The sequence below is a fragment of the Manis pentadactyla genome, chromosome 7, assembly GCF_030020395.1.
Source record: "Manis pentadactyla isolate mManPen7 chromosome 7, mManPen7.hap1, whole genome shotgun sequence".
Classification (NCBI taxonomy): Eukaryota; Metazoa; Chordata; class Mammalia; order Pholidota; family Manidae; genus Manis; species Manis pentadactyla.
In genome coordinates, this window is record NC_080025.1 from 147,757,151 (window position 1) to 147,772,862 (window position 15,712).

The 15,712-nt window shown below is 43.8% G+C and overlaps 2 protein-coding genes across 11 annotated transcripts in view; one reads left to right on the plus strand and one right to left on the minus strand.

The window, feature by feature from the left end:
- Positions 1–5,223, minus strand: part of LOC130684355 (proline-rich protein 2-like) — a 313,671-nt gene extending 308,448 nt beyond the window's left edge. The window contains exons 1-3 of the mRNA XM_057504990.1: positions 5,112–5,223; positions 4,551–5,077; positions 4,327–4,381 (exon numbers count right to left, since the gene is read on the minus strand). Coding sequence (XP_057360973.1) covers positions 4,327–4,381; positions 4,551–5,077; positions 5,112–5,223 — 694 coding nt within the window. The remainder of the gene's footprint in view (positions 1–4,326; positions 4,382–4,550; positions 5,078–5,111) is intronic.
- RNF32 (ring finger protein 32) overlaps positions 4,964–15,712 on the plus strand; it is a 38,201-nt gene continuing 27,452 nt past the window's right edge. For 2 of the 10 annotated variants that reach the window (XR_008998592.1, XR_008998593.1), the window contains exons 1-7: positions 4,977–5,432; positions 7,332–7,418; positions 8,261–8,522; positions 11,998–12,140; positions 14,674–14,706; positions 15,242–15,366; positions 15,597–15,705. Coding sequence is in view for 8 of the 10 variants with exons in the window: in XM_036899669.2 (XP_036755564.2) it covers positions 7,404–7,418; positions 8,261–8,522; positions 11,998–12,140; positions 14,674–14,706; positions 15,242–15,366; positions 15,597–15,705 (687 nt within the window). In the remaining 2 variants the exon portion in view is untranslated. Of the gene's footprint in view, positions 5,433–5,508; positions 5,756–7,331; positions 7,419–8,260; positions 8,523–11,997; positions 12,141–14,673; positions 14,707–15,241; positions 15,367–15,596; positions 15,706–15,712 lie in introns of those variants that run through there. The other 8 variants (XM_036899669.2, XM_036899671.2, XM_036899668.2 and 5 more) reach the window with 8 other exon arrangements.

The following is a 15,712-nucleotide window of genomic DNA, read 5'->3' on the forward strand; positions in this document are numbered from 1 at the left end:
TGTATCCTGCAATGTTGCTATAATTGCTTACTAATTCAGAATTTTTTTGCCAGTTCTGCTGGATTTTCTACATAGACAATCATGTCATCTGTGAACAAAGGCAGTTCTATTTCTTCCCAATCTGTACACTTTCACTCTTTTTCTTGTACTACCGCGTCATCTAGGACTTCCACTGTGACGCCGGACAGGCGTGCTGAGAAGGAACATTTGTGCATCGCTCCTGAACAAAGGGGCAAAGCATCTGCTTTTTGATATCATACCATTAAGTATGATACTAGTTGTCGGTTTTTGAAGTGTTTTCCATCAAGTTGAGAGAGTTCTCAGTTCCTAGTGTGCTGAGAGCTCTTATTGGAATGGCTGTTTAATTTTCTCAAATGCCTTTTCTGCAGCTATTGATATGACCATATGATTTTTCTTCTTTAGCCTGCTGATACAATGGATTACATTGATTGGTTTTTGAATTTTGAATAAGCTTTAAATACTGGTATAAGTCCCACTTGATCATGGCATGTAATTCTTTTTATACATTGGACTTCTGTTTGCAATATTATGTTAAGAAATTTGCATCTATGTTCCTGAGGGATGCTGGTTTGCAGTCTTCCTTTCTTGTATCTTCTAATCTTGGTATCAGGGCAATGCTGACCACATGGAACAGGAACTCTCTACACCATCTGCTTAATTCATCTGTAAATTGTACTAAATAAATAAAGCCTATTAATTTAAAAAACCTGTGGGGTTTCAACCAGGAAACAGCCTCCTTTGTAGTGAACATATCAGAGCATCGACCGACTCAATTTTTTGACAGGTTGCACTTTAGCAGCAGTGGTTAGAAACCAGCAAACATTTACCTCCCAGGTTATTTAAGAATTGGTACTAATAACCAACAAAAGGTATTTATAATGCTTTTACACACCTTCCAAAACTTTCAATGAGGACATAAAACACACAAATGTCAGAATAGGGTTCATATTGCCCAATCAAACTCTTCTGACATGATGAACATGCAGATTGATTTGGCAAGACTTTTTCTAAGTGTCTGGTACACGGCGGTCGCAGCAGAGCCCACATGGACATCCTTTTCATGTTCAGTTATTAGACCATAACAAGTGGATCTTCTTCACCAAAGGGATAAATTGTTCAACAACAAAGAATAAATTTGTTCCATTTTCTATTCAGAAAACAAGTTTTTAAAGGAGCCCTGTTGTTATACCCATGACTTAAATTATAGACAAAAACGTGAAATAAGATGATTCCTCCCCATTTCTCCAGTGCAGGAGGTGTTTTCATTAATTTTTCCCCACCACCATTTAATGAAAGCAGGAGTGGTGTAATCATCCTGCCTCTTGTCATAGATGTAAAAGTATTTAAGTGCATTTTGCCAGAAGAATTGAAATAACTCATCCTAAGCTCCTTTTCATTGCTTTATTAAAAACCAAGGAAGACTTTAGTATAATTCCTAGGAAAGAAAATATTTTAGAAGTCCCACTAGTATACCTGAGTCTTTACAGCAATGGCTGCTGTGAAACTAGAAGAGACTGAAAATTTCCCAACAATCACTCAACCTCCCGTGTTACAAAATACAGTAAAGGACTTTGAATTATTTGAAAAAAGAATGACTTGGATGGAAACAAGTTTGGAATAGAAACTGGTAATAAATCTAGAAGCATTAGCAGAAAGCTAAAGGCAATACTAAAGATTAAGAGAAATAAACTGAAGGAAAGGTTTTGGCACCAGTTAAAATTGAGGGCTAAATTAAAGAAGATGAACTCTGGGCTGCTGATTTCTGCTCCCCAGGTTTACTTTCAGGGTCAAGAGCTGGGTGAAGAGAGGCAGGAACAGGATATGCACTGAGTAGGACTGGGAATATCCTGTAGATAACCAAGGAGAAACGTGATAGTATCAAGGTACTGAGTGTGTGCAGATGAGGACACTGAACCAAGAGCCATTCCGACCCTGCCTGGGCGCCATGTGCTCAGAAACTATTCAAATGGTTGAACTCCAACCCTGTGGGAAGGACGTACGAAGAATCTGTACACTCCCAACCTCGACTTACCTCCAGTGTAATATTGGGAAGACCTCGTCCTCAACAAGCAGACAACTCCAGCTGCCAATTCTGGTCTTTGGACACTGTCCCTGCGCTGCCTCTTACAAGGACCAGATACTATGTAAGAGTCCCCTTTCCAGAAACTGTTACCACTCAGGTGCCCCTCCCCGCCGAGGTACACAGGCATCACCACCCTTCTTGTCTTGTCACAGCGTTCACAGATGCATCTCCTCAACACAGCACACATGTGACAGCTTCTTTCTTAAGGAAAGGAGAGAACAGCGCACACCCGTGCTCATTCTAAGCACACCCAAGTCCTTCGCCCTGCGACCAAGCAGAGCAACAAAACGCACCCTATCATCCATTTGTGCCTCTAATTACCTCTTCAATCTTCTTCAGCCTTTTCTCTTCGGACCATTCCCAGAACATTCATGATTTTGAGATTCTAAAATAAACAAATCACATGAGTGCCTACACAAAGGACACAGTGGTACCATGCAGAACATACTCAACAAGGGTTTTCGGCAGATGCCAACGTGCTCTGCATACATGATAGCTCAGGACTCTCTTTAAACAGACAAAGGAGCTAATGGCGTAACATCAGAATATAGATAAATCGTTGAGAGCACGGTTTTGGGAGTGAGACTGGCAGGCTCTACGTGGTACTGAGCCCTACGCGAGGACACAGCATTCCGGTATGTCGCTTAGTCTGAGGACAGGACCCACTATCTTGAGAAGAGATGAGGAACACATTCCCCATCACATCTCCTTCAAATATCAGCCGTGGGATTTGCTTTTGTCAAGAAAGTAACAATTACAAGGTGAAATGTTTAAGCAAAAGCCTGCAGAGAAATACTCTGTGCAGCCAACAAGAAAATCTGAGTAGTAAAACTCATGAAATTTTAAACATTTGGATGGAAGGAAGTATTTAAGAAGTAGGGATTTTCTTAGAACTTTGTGAGACTCAGGAAAAATACACTAAAATGGATATGAAGAATAGCAGGCACTGTACTAAGCAGCTCACATACAAATGACATTTTCAATCCCACCACATCCCGGAGATGGTAACAGTGCACTTATTTATCACTTGAACGCTTCCTGCTACAAGTAACAGAAAAACAGACCCAAGCTGGCTGAAGCATAAAAGGAATGTCTTCACACAGGTAAGTGAAGAGGCTGAGGCCGAGCGAGCTCCGGGGCCTTAACTGCATCGCTGGGGCTTGGCCTCCGGCCAAATCTCTGCCGTTTCCAGCACGATCCTCCTTCTGTGGTTCACGGATGGCCCCCAGCCGCTGCAGGCTCACGCCTTGTGATGACAGGACAGCGCGCACAGCTGCGGCTTCACATCTTTTCTTGTTTCCAGTAAAGGAATTTTCCAGTAGCCCCCACAAAAATACTAAGCTCACTGGATTGGCCTATCTAGGCCTCCAACTAAGTCACTGTGGCCAAGGCACTGCGGTTTTCTGCCTACTTCAGGCTGGTTATCTGTTTCATCCCAGGACCAAAGAATGGAAGCTGAGAGGGGAGAAGTAACAAGTGCCCCCTACGTGTATAAGGAACCCAAGTTCAGGGAATAATGCAACCTGCCACGATTCAGACACCGAGAGAGTACGTATGCATCTGAACTTGCATCTACATCTGGTCGCAAAGCCTTCTCACCTTCCCCTCTGCTGTCCTGACACAGCCACAGACTGGGAGAGTCTCAGAACGGCAGAGACCCTTCCTTCTCTTCCAGGCCAATCACCAAATGGAACATAAATCAAGGTTACAAAATTTGTTGGGAAATTCTGAATTATTAAGTGAAAAAAAGTGACTTAAAATTCACTATGAATTTAATTTGGTTTATCAAAACTATGTGGCTTGTTTTTAGTCTGTTTTTACAGACTTCCAAACAGGAGTGGCCAGCGTAGGTAATTTAATTCCACTAAGAAAAAAATTACATTACCTTAGATGGAAATACAAATTATCTTGCTTAATGTGCATAATATCATTCATTTATTCAAAGTTATGCCAAACATTTTAACTTTTAGGCCTTTAATGATCAATGATCAATTTCCAACCAACTTAGCTGGTAACTTCTTTAGACTGTGTTTTCAGGGTAGCAAAAAAAATAGGACTGTTTGCATTTTGTATGTTTTCTTTGCACTCTCAGCTTGTTTATTTCAATAGAAGTAAAGACTTATGTTTAAATAGCACAACTGAGTCACTGTCGTTTAAAAAAATTCTACTGCTTTCTGCTTCTGACCGTGATGGAGTATTAGTGACCAGATTTACGTTCTTACCGGACAACCGAAAAATCAGAGACTGTATGACAGCCGGCAGTGCAGGTCTGCGATCCTTAAGAGAAAGGAAACAATGAAAACAATGAGCCGGGACAGCTCCGGGGCCACAGCCGACCAGCGGCCGAAGCCTCGCGGGTTGAGGTCGCAGCAAGCGCTGGGGGAGGCCGGGGCCGCGTCGGGCGAGGGCCGGCGGCGCCCGGGCGAGGGCAGTCCGGGGGCTTTACCTGAGGTCCGACGGGGGCGCGCGGGGCCCGCCAGCAGCGGGGGCACGAGCCTCCGCCCTGCGCCCGGCGGGTTTCCAGGTGACCCCCGTGTGTCACACCGGCCTCAACACCACCTGAAGAAACACGAAGGAGGCGGGAAACACAGCGCACGGGAGCAAAGGGAGCCGGCGGGAACGCCCGGAGTACGGAGGCCGCGCGGCCGGACGGAAGCGCGCCTAAGCCGGCAGCAGACACCGCAAGAGAGAAGGCCGGCGACCTGGAAGGCGCGGCCGCGGAGCTCAGCCGGCCGGATGGGCCGCGGGGGCGGGGCCGCGGCGGCGGGGGCGGGGCGTGGCGGCGGGGGGCGGGGCGCAGCCGTTGCGGGCGGGGAATGGGGGGCGCGACCTCACGCGTGCCCGGACGCGCTCTCGGGGAAGTGCGCGGTGGAGGAACGGACGGTGGAGACGGCGGAACCTCGTCAAGGGGAGGGGCCCCACGGCAGCCAGCAGCGCTGTGGCCTCCGCGCGGAAGGAGACTCCCGTCCCCGGCTCACCGGACACCCTTCAGGGCGCGCGCCGCTACCCTGCGGCATGAGTGTGCGCGCGACGTGGCGGTAGCGCACGCACGGGGCAGCGAGAGCGCCGCCTGGAGGCTGAGACGTCGGTACTGCGCGCAGGGCAGAGCCGAGGAGCATGCGCGATGCAGGAGTGCCTGGGGCGTCAGTATTGTGCGCGGGGAGAGGCAGGCGAGCATGCGCGCGTGGGAGAGCCGCAGACGGCGACCCGAACGTGGTGCCGTGCGCCGGCGTCGCTGGGCCGTTGAGCATGCGCGGTCGGGCGCAACTGCCGTGGCCGCGGTTGCTAGGCGGTGGCGAGAGGCGCGGAGACCCGGGCGCAGGTCTCGGTGGGTGCGGCGAGGACAATGTTTGGAGGGGAGAGGGAAGGGGGCGGGACGCGGCGGGGTTCCGGCGCCCCGCGGCCGCCGAGCCGGTGGTGGAGCGAAGGGAGCCGCTGGAAGGCGCGGCGGCTTCAGGCTGGCGTGGTGTTCGTACATCCGGCCGTCCTGGGTGGAATCTCACCGAAAATGTGCAAACAAGGAGTTCCTAAGTAGGGAAAGACAAGACCGTGCGTCGTTTTGTCTTTTAAAACTGTTATGTTTCTCTTGTGTGCGCGTCTTTAATCATCGTGTTGTATAACTAGCTGAAGGTCACTTAGACGGATAGGTGGGTGAGTACATTAGCACCACAATGATAGTTTTTATTACCAAGCCCTACTACCACTTTTAAGTAGTTGTTAATAATGGAATTTTCAAGGAAATAATATTGCTACTGTAGTTCTTAACATTAAGAGGATTAAGTTTCTAACCCGACCATTTCACAGACTAACTATATACTCTTGAAGGAGTCACTAATCTCTGGATATGTTTTCTCATAAAATGGAGTTGGGGTAAATATTTGAAGTTTCCAACTCTGAAAATTAGGGTTACTACAGGACTTAACAAGGGGCAGTTTTTTAAAGTTCTTACTTTGATTATCAATCACGGTGGTTTACAGTGTTGATACGTGAGATAAAAGCTATGATTCTTAAGCAACTTTTAGTATGATATAAACTATTCTACCAGGTTACAGGCACTTTGAAAGTAGATCCTAATAGTGATCTTTCAGCATTTTAAATACTGCCAACCACCTTTCTAGCGTGCACTGCCATGATGAATACTGGATAGATACTTCTTTCATGCATCTCCAGATGTCCAAATTGAAAGGAAGCAGAGAAAGGCTGCAGTAAAATCTATACTCCAGCTTCTAAAGGACTTGAGTAGCCTTTAGCCCGAGAGCTCACAATTTGTTTCCATTGTCCGTCGTTTTTTCTCTCCGCACTCACTCTTTAGTAAACTTATCCTACTGGAATAATTCAATGCAGGTTTTGGTCCTTAGGTATGTAGTTTGGCTTAATTCCTTTCTAGTCTTAAAGTCAGGCCCACAATACTATATCCTAGATGATTTCAACAACTTACTGTTTCTCCCCATCTCAGTATGTTTTAGACTTTTGTCTTCATGAAGCATACACCCTTTGTCTAAAAACTAAAAGAGATACTCGAAATTCTTCCAGGTGCTTTGAAGGGAGTGGAAGAATAACCATTTACAGAGTTATCTGTGTGAAAGGACCCATTTTAGATACCTTACAAAGGTTGTCTCAGTTAATCCTAACAGTAAGTGCAAGCTGTGCCCTGTCACGCCTGTTATAAGGTCTCATCCAGCAAACAGAACAAAATCCCAGACGTGGCCTCCATTTCCTATACGTCTGTGTTCTGGACTGCCTGACGTCAGCCATTCTTCCTCCTCCATTCCAGTACATTCATTGTTCCCTTTCTCCCCGAAACAGTAAATGTGCTGAGTCCCTGAGGGCCTTTGCTTTTCTTGTACCTGCAGTGTAGCATGTTCATTTTCCTCTCTGTCCTGCAAATCCCAGTTAAAATATTATATCTTTAGGAGATACTTCCCTTAACTTCTCTGACCTTTCAGTCTGAAATTTTTTTGTATGTAGGTATAATACCATTATACTAAGCAGTGGGTTGTTCTCCTTCATAGTGGTATGTTCCCTGCAGCTAGCTGGTGGATTGTTTGAGGGCAACGCTGAATCACGTCATGACTGGCTTGAATTCCTCCAGAATCAGGGTGCTCGAGAGAGCATTCCCATGACTTCATTATCAGCCCCACTCTCAAAGCATATCTTCCCCATAAGCTTCAATAGAGATTTTTATGGACTCTCTAACTTTGACTTTCTGTTGACTATGTTTTTACAGTAGAAGAATTAAAGGAATGTGATACAATGACACAATTTGATATAGCCAGGCAACAACGTTTCCTGATTCAGCATGTTAAAAAATAAGGTACACAATCCTTTTTTAAAACATAAAACATACACATTGTTTTACTCATGAATATATTTTAATTCAGCTATTTGAAAATATAAAAATACACAGCTGACCCTTGAACACTTGTTAGGGACAGTGACCCCTGTGCAACTGAAAATCCATGTCTAACTCCTGACTCCCCAAAAACTTAACTAGTAACAGCCTGCTGTTGACAAGAAGTCTTCCTGATAACAGAAAGTCAGTTAACATGTTTTATATATGCATTATATACCGTACTCGTAAAGTAAGCTAGAGAAAAGAGAATGTCTTTTCAAATTATCACAGATCTCCACAAAGTTTTCCAATATATTAATTGAAAAAACACATATAAGTGGATCTGAGCAGTTCAAACCCATATTGTTCAAGGGCCAACTGTAGTTTGCAAACCAGGCTTCAGTAAGGAACTGTCAGCTGTAGTACTTACTGCAGGCATCTCTCAGCTGCATAGCAATTTATGTTTTCACCAAAAAAGCATATACTTAAATGCAAGATTCTCTTTGGTATTGGAAGCAAGATTTGCCTGGAATCTAATTTAATTATAGTGACATAGAATGTGTTCAGTCATGCACAGCTTTGATAGCTCATAATGAATTTATTCATGTTACAATAAGGTAAGGCCTCAGTATTTAAATGAAAACATATCTGTGTCATTAACATAAATGGTGAGACTAGGCTTTGCTCCATCTTAGGTAACAAGGGATCAAGCATTCCTAATTAGATTTAGTCTAATTTGCTGTCAAGGTTGAGTATTAAAGCCTAAGTTTTCTTCTAAATGATACATACATAATGTGTACTTAGGGCTTTTTTCTATTTTTTAGGGTCATTCAACTAAACAAGATAATCTAGCAGTCACTGCAGTTGCTTTACAAGATCACATTTTACATGGTCTTCAACTTCGAAATCTTTCCATAGCAGATCATTTTAAGACAAAGGCACCAAAGAGAAAGAACAGATCCACATCCCTAAGAAATACAAAAGCAATAATAGATACTGGACTTAAGAAAACTACACAAGGCCCTAAAGTGGAAGATCCGGAAAAAGAATATGTTCTTGATCCAGAACCACCACCATTAACTTTAGGTAAACTAATCTCATCATTCATATTTTGGCTTTTCAGAGCTAATGAATCTAGTTGAGATCAATAGTGTAATTTTTTCTGGGACAGAATTTATAATCTTACAGAAAGATAGGGGTGTACTGAACTTAAAAGACAATGATGGGGACAACACAAGTGAGAGAATAAAGATAGTGATGATAAGTAGAATGAGTAAAAGTAGAACAAACACCCAGTGGTCCCTGCTGAGAAATAACTGGGTAAGTAAACAAATAATGGAAAAGAAAAAGCTCTTCTTACAGTAGAGTAGCAGAAATAAATACAGTAGGAGGAGTTAGAGACCGACCACCACTTACCTGGCGGCCCCACAGCCATGACAGGTGCACTTCTGGTTCCCACGGACACAGCCTCAGGGTTTCTCCTCCCAGGTACCTGTTCATCACATGGGAAAAACTATAGCTTTTCCATGGCAGTCCTGGGCAGACAGCATCCTTCCTGAATGATTAGTCACCATCACCCACGGGGACACACGCCAGCCCTGTGCCCCCACGTCCCATGCTCTGAGAAGAATGTCGCATGCTTTTTGCGCTGTGCCCCCAGAACACCTGTGTGAATGTAACCCTGAGGAAACACCAGACAGGCCCAAACTGAAGAACCAGCAAAGACTGAGAATCTGTCCCCTGGGACACGGTGGGCAAGGGGCGGGGGGGGGGCCGAGTATAGGGTGTCATCTGGGCCAGAGAAAACGACATCAGCGGGACAGCAAAATCCAGGGAAGAATACAAACTAATTGACAGTGTTCATCAGCATTAACTTCCTGTTCTGATTGCTGAAGTCGGGTTCTCTGAAATGTTCCCATTTGGGGAGCTGGGTGCAGGTGCGGGAGGGTTCTGTATACTAGTTTTACAAGCTTTGCGAGTCTAAAGTTATTTTAAACTGAAAAGTTAGAAAAGTTTTACATGGTGCTGGCCATGAAAAACAGGTCTGGCTGGGTGTCCTGTCCTGCCGGAAGAGTGGTGGCTGTGCAGACCTGGGAGGCCTGGGGCCGAGCTGCACGGGGTGAGGGGAGGGGCTGCTGCCAGCAGGGCCCAGTGGACGGTTTCCTCTGACCTGCCTCGTATTCTAGAAGACAGCACAGCTCAAGAACGTGCAAAGGCTTAGAATAATGCTCTACAGTAATTTACTGACTATATTCTGTTGTATGTATAGTTTATGGAGATGATCAAGTTGCCTCCTCATAGGCAACTTAGCCCAGAGATTTAAATTAGACACCATGAACAACTTCCCAGTTTGAAAAATAAGTGATGTTATAAAGTACAGCAAATGAGTCATTCTTTCAGGAGCTCTTTTTGAAAAAAAATTTAATTATGCATATTAATTACTAATGAGGTTGAATCATATGCTCTTCATTATTACCTCATATAATATTACACTCAGCCTCCCGCTGATTTGCTGGCGCTTTTTGTACTTTTGACACATCATCCCTTGTTGATTTAGCCACTAAGAGTATCTTCTGGCCTGCCACCATCTTCTAGTTTTATGTATTGAGTGAAGTCTTCATTCTCATTACTGTAAGTCCATCAGTTTTTACTCTTTATTGTTTGTACTTCGGGGGATTTAAGAAATACTTAGACATTCTGGGATCACAAACATTTCCCACATTTCCTTTATGTACCTTTATGGTTTGCCTTTCACATGTAGATGTCAGCACATTTATTCTGCATACGGTATGGGAACACTGATTGGTAGAAAAATATGTTAGGTTCTTCCCTCAGGCCATAGTCCATCCTCTCTTGGCCAGCTCTGGCACCTCTGTTAGCGTATGCCAAGTTTTCCATGTTTATATGGGACAGGGAGCAATTTAGAGGCACTGGGGCTTCTGTTTCTGTGTCCGTTTTCACTGTTTTAAATAATAAAGTTTTGTAATGTATCTTAATAACAGATACAAAAAAAACCAAATTCATCCAAAAAAAATCTCCAGAACTATATTCTCTCAATACAATACATAAAATACAGTAGGTAATCTTCCGATTTTATCATTGTAAAGACATTCCTTCTAGAACCTTCCATTCTGCTCCCATCTGGACCGGCTGTAGGGCACTCTTCTAGGCACCATCCTGTGGGTTGAATCCTTCTGGCTCATTTGGGTTCCACCACCTCTCCCCTCGGGCTGCCACTGTCCTAGTTCATTCCTCTCAAGGTGAAGCACCTCCAGTAGCTTCCTGGGGCGGAGCCCACGAGACCAGCACACCAGCTTGCAGACACAGAGATGTCTTTATTCTGCTCTCACATTTGACAGAGAGCTAATCAGGAATTTTAATGTGGGGGTATTTTTCTTCTCAGAATTATCAAAGAATTGCCTGTGTCTGTGCTATTCTGGATAATTCTGATGTACTTCTGATTCCTGATCCTTTTTGAGGGCTCTCTTTCTCTCTCGTCTCTCAAGCTTTGAGGATATGTTTTCTGTCCCTATAGTTCTGAAGTTTCAGTGATGGGACTTGTTGTGACACCTCTGTGCTGGGCCACGCAGGGCCCCTCAACTAAAAACATGTCATCTTCTGGGAAATGTTTGAACTATTCTCTTTAAAATTTTTACTCTCCATTTTCTATGTTTTCTTTCAAGAATGCTTGTCTTTCAGCTGTCAGGCCTCCTAAACTGATCCTGTAGTTTTCTTATTTTCCATCTCCCACTTTTTCTTATTCTATTTTCTAAGATTATCTTAACTTCCTTTTCTGGGCTTTCAGTTGACTTTCATATTCCTACCATAATATTTTCCCTTTTTAAAGCTCCTTTTTGTACTCTGTTCCTGTGTTTGTTTCACAGATGTAAAACTCCACTCTAGCCCTGAATTCAGACAGCCTGCAGGGCCGCAGGACCATGGCCCTCGTGTGGGGGGCCCTGGAAGTTGATGCTCATGTCCCCACCCGCATTCTGCCCAGCTTGTTTTAGTTGCTTTTTCAGAATAAATGTTTTCCACAGGAATATAATCTCTACTCTTGATCCAGAGTACAACATGTGGTGGGCACCCAAATATTGTTGAAGTAAGAAATTGATCCTGATCGTAATTATATGTTATAAGAATTTTTTAGCAAAGGAAAACTTGATTCATATTCATTTTATAAAGATCACTGGTGGCAGAAACAAGCCATTGCAAAAACGCAGTGCTGAAGGCTGGGAGAAAATTAGGTGAGAAATGAAGACCTATAGCCAAGACATGAGACCAATGGCATTCTTCCATTGTTCTTTAAAATTGCAAATCAGTCCTGCCTACCTCAGAATTACAGCAAAAATGAACTAGATAAGGGAAATTCTTTGTAAATAAAAACAACACATTGACGAGTTTGCACCCGCGGAAACAGCTTTCTGTACATACATGGTAGGATGAACAGCGTGACACACGTTTTGCTTTAATATTTGCAGAATGATGTCATTAAAAGTATATTTGAGTGTCACATCCTAAACTACATTTTAACTCCTGTTTTGTACTGTTCTAACTTCAGCACAGAAGCTGGGCCTCTTTGAACCGCCCCCACTACCACTGTCATCAGATGAATGGGAAAAGGTGAAACAGAGGTCCCTCCAGCAAGGGGATTCCGCGCAGCCGTGCCCAATATGCAAAGAAGAATTTGAACTTCGCTCCCAGGTGTTTAACAGGAAGATTAGTTAAGCCTAGCGGGGCGTCTCCAGTGACTAGACTCCACCGGGGCTCAGATTCCAGGCTGCTTTCTTCCAGTTTCTTCCTCCCTGTGACCCTCAAGTACTTACATTTTCTTTTCCATTAATTAAAGTATATGTGTGAGAAAGAGTTAAATGCCCTCATTAAACAGCCTTTACCAAATGATGTTAATTTTTGAGTACAAAGTTTGCAAAAAAGAATGCTCCTGTCCCACTGGCTGTAAACAGCTGAAAAGCCAGTTGCCACCCCAATAGGAGGGTCTCGAGAAGCATTTGTACACGGAGCAAGAGGATGGGAGCAGAACGAAATTTTTCAGTTGTTTTGTGAATTGATATTATATAAGAAAAGAAAAACTGTGCTTGAATATCTCCAGATAATTTGTGGAAGAATCTTTAAGTAAAATTTTTTAGTAATCTTTATTCGTGAACTTTACCATAGTACAAACGTTGAAGTTCAGATAATATGCAATCTGTGTCATAGGTTTTTTTAGTACATACTTTGCCTAATTAAACTGCAATCTCTTGAACGTTAGGGACACTTACACTCCTAAAAACTTTTTTTTTGCTACTGGCCACCCTAAAATGATTTCTGATGCGTGCAAAATTATGCTGCCCCTACCGAGCAGTAGACACTCTGAAAAAATACAACAAATATAGTTAAGTTTAGGCCTAAAATTCATAGCCTGGAAACCTCAGACCTTACTACCCTGGGCACATAGACTCTCAAACTTAATTTGTTTTAATGAGCTTCATCATTAATGAGTTTGCTCATAGTCATAAAACTCTTGTTCTTTACTAATTTTAATTCACGAGTTATTTTAAACATACTTATTATTTGACTTCTCGATCAGGACCTAGTCTTACATATGTAAAAGATTTTAGCCCTTAAACCACAGAATTATCACCTAGGACAATTTAGTATGTTAGTGCAGTGAAAGAGTTACTAAAGCCACAAGTCATCCTGGCCCCAGGAACCTTTCTTATTATGCCCTAAATACTTAGAGCCTGATTGTTGCACAAAGAATGAAAGTCAGCTACTTTAAGGGGGTGATCAGGATACATCACGCCCACCACTTCTTCCCTTGTGTTTTGTATAAATTTCTCACTGAATTCTCTATTTTTGTTGATTATAGATATAGACACTTGTATTTATTTGTGTGTATCTAGTTCTTGTTCTCACATTTAGGTTTTCCCTTAATTATAAACAGTAGTTGGCATTTCGGCAACACTTAATGATTTCAGAGGGCTTTGTTAATCTCCTGTATCATTGACATCAACATTATAATGAACAGATGAGGAAATAAGTGATTCAAGTGATCCACAGCAGGCCAACTCAGGAAGTGTGCTGAAGTCTAGCTAGAATCTAATCCTAACTTTTAGGACATTTTTAGTGTATTTACCACCACCTATTCATTTCCTTTTGTTTACTCAGAGAATAATTGCCAATAACAAGTATTTATGGACATTTAAAAGTACATTTTAAATATAAGTACAGTGTTACTCAATATAGACCATCAAACCTGTTGATAAAATACTCTGAAAGATTATTCTATAAATAATGAGTAACTGAACACACAAACATTGCTATTAAGATTAAATGGCAATAATAGGGACCCATATTACTGTTTCCAGTAAGTTTCAAGGAAAGGTTTTAGAACGTTCTGAGTTCTCTTTATTACAATATTCCTTCCATTCCCTCCACTAGAGAAGAAAAGTGTGGACTGAACAAAGGCAGGGGTGGTAACGTCAAGAACCCGAGCGTCTTACCGGGAGCTGGCGGCCGGCATGCTGAGGACCCCGCCGCCCGTGGCCGTCCCCCTCCGCCTGCCGCGCAGCTCCCTGGCCGCCGGCCCCGGCCTTTCCACGCCCCGGCTCTCCCGCCGGGAACGACCACCTGCCTTTCTCCTTACTCGGTCTCGGCTTCTGTTATTTGTCACAGCCCAGAATATCACTATTTAGTAGGGCATTTGGGTCACAGAAAGGTGAAATTTTCTTGTTGAGCACACTTTCCCTGCATTTAAAAAAGCAAAAAGCAAAAGTGAGTCTCATGTCTCTAGGATTTATTGCTATTTAAATTTAGGAGTGTCAGAATTATATAAAACTGATTTTTTTAAAATTTAGGAGTGCAATTTAGTTGAACAAAACCCTCCAAAAAAGGTATTTGCTCACCTTTCTCTGCTCCCCCCCCCCCGCCTTCCTCTCCCCTCCAGTTTGCATTTTCTTTTAGTATCTTCCCAGAAAACACAACTGTTTCATTTTTACAGTCATTTTAATTTTAAGCACCAACTTCACGTGTGGGTGATGCTGCAGACTGTTAACTTAGCTTTTCTTATTGAGATTATATATCTGTGCTGTTAAATTTAAACCAGATATTATAAATATCAAGGTTATTAATATGCTTTTTCAATTTTTCAAAGAAACACCATACCTCTTAAGCACTCAGACTTTTCCCTCTGATTCTTGTGAACTAACGAGCTCACACCTCGTGTGCCCACGTACAGGTGCTGCTCTCCTGCTCCCACGTGTTCCACAGGGTGAGTAAGCCTGCTGCCCTCCCGCCAGGCCTGCCGCCTTCCTCCCCGCGGGGTGGGGGGCCGGGTCTTGTCATTACGGTGCCCTAAAAAGAGCCGTGATTTTATCCATAATCACCATTTACAGTTAGAAATAGGACTTCAGGCTACAGCACGGCTCGTCCTGTCTTGACAGTCGTGAATTTTACGTGACAAGGGAACCACAGCGTTTGTGTAACAGACTGTTGTTGTTAGCCGCGAACATCAAAGCGCAGGGCCGCCTGCCCCGCGTGGCTGGGCAGCACGGCAGCCTTCGCAGGCAGGGACCACCTTTACACGAGCTCTTCCACGGTTTTGATGTGTCTGCATGTATATTCTTGTAAAATACCATTTTGGGAACACGTTTCATGAGAAGGTGTTAACATCTGATGAAACTTCTTAATCTAAATTAGACTGTCTCCTAATTATGAGAGAAAAGAACACTATAATTATATTAGAAGTAAAGCTGTTGTTGATAGGTAATTACTCATAAAATTTTAAGTGATATGTTTTTCTTCAGGCATGCCTTCAAGCTTTTGAGAAGTTCACAGATAAAAAAACCTGTCCTCTCTGCAGAAAATACCAGTATCAAACCAGGGTGATTCACGATGGGGCCCGGCTATTCAAAATAGAGTGTGCAACAAGGTAGGAAGGGCCCTCCCCCCACGGGGCCTCGGAGCCCACTCGGGACCCCCTGCTCGCAGCATCTGAGGGTCCTTTGGAGGCTGAGCCGTGCTGACTTACTCTGAAAGGCGGGGGTTCGCCTCCCGGCCACGCTCTCCCAGGGCCTCACCCGATGCGGGCGCGTGGTGGGCTCTGAGATGCTGGGTTGGAGCCAGGCCTGAGGCAGTCACCTCCCAACACCTGCCCCCCAGGGTCCAGGCCTGCTGGAGGGGACACGTGGTGAGGAAGTGGTACCGAGACCTGAGGAGAGCCGTGCCTCCCGCAGACGCCAAGCTGAGGAGGAAGTTCTTTGAAGAAAAGGTAAGCG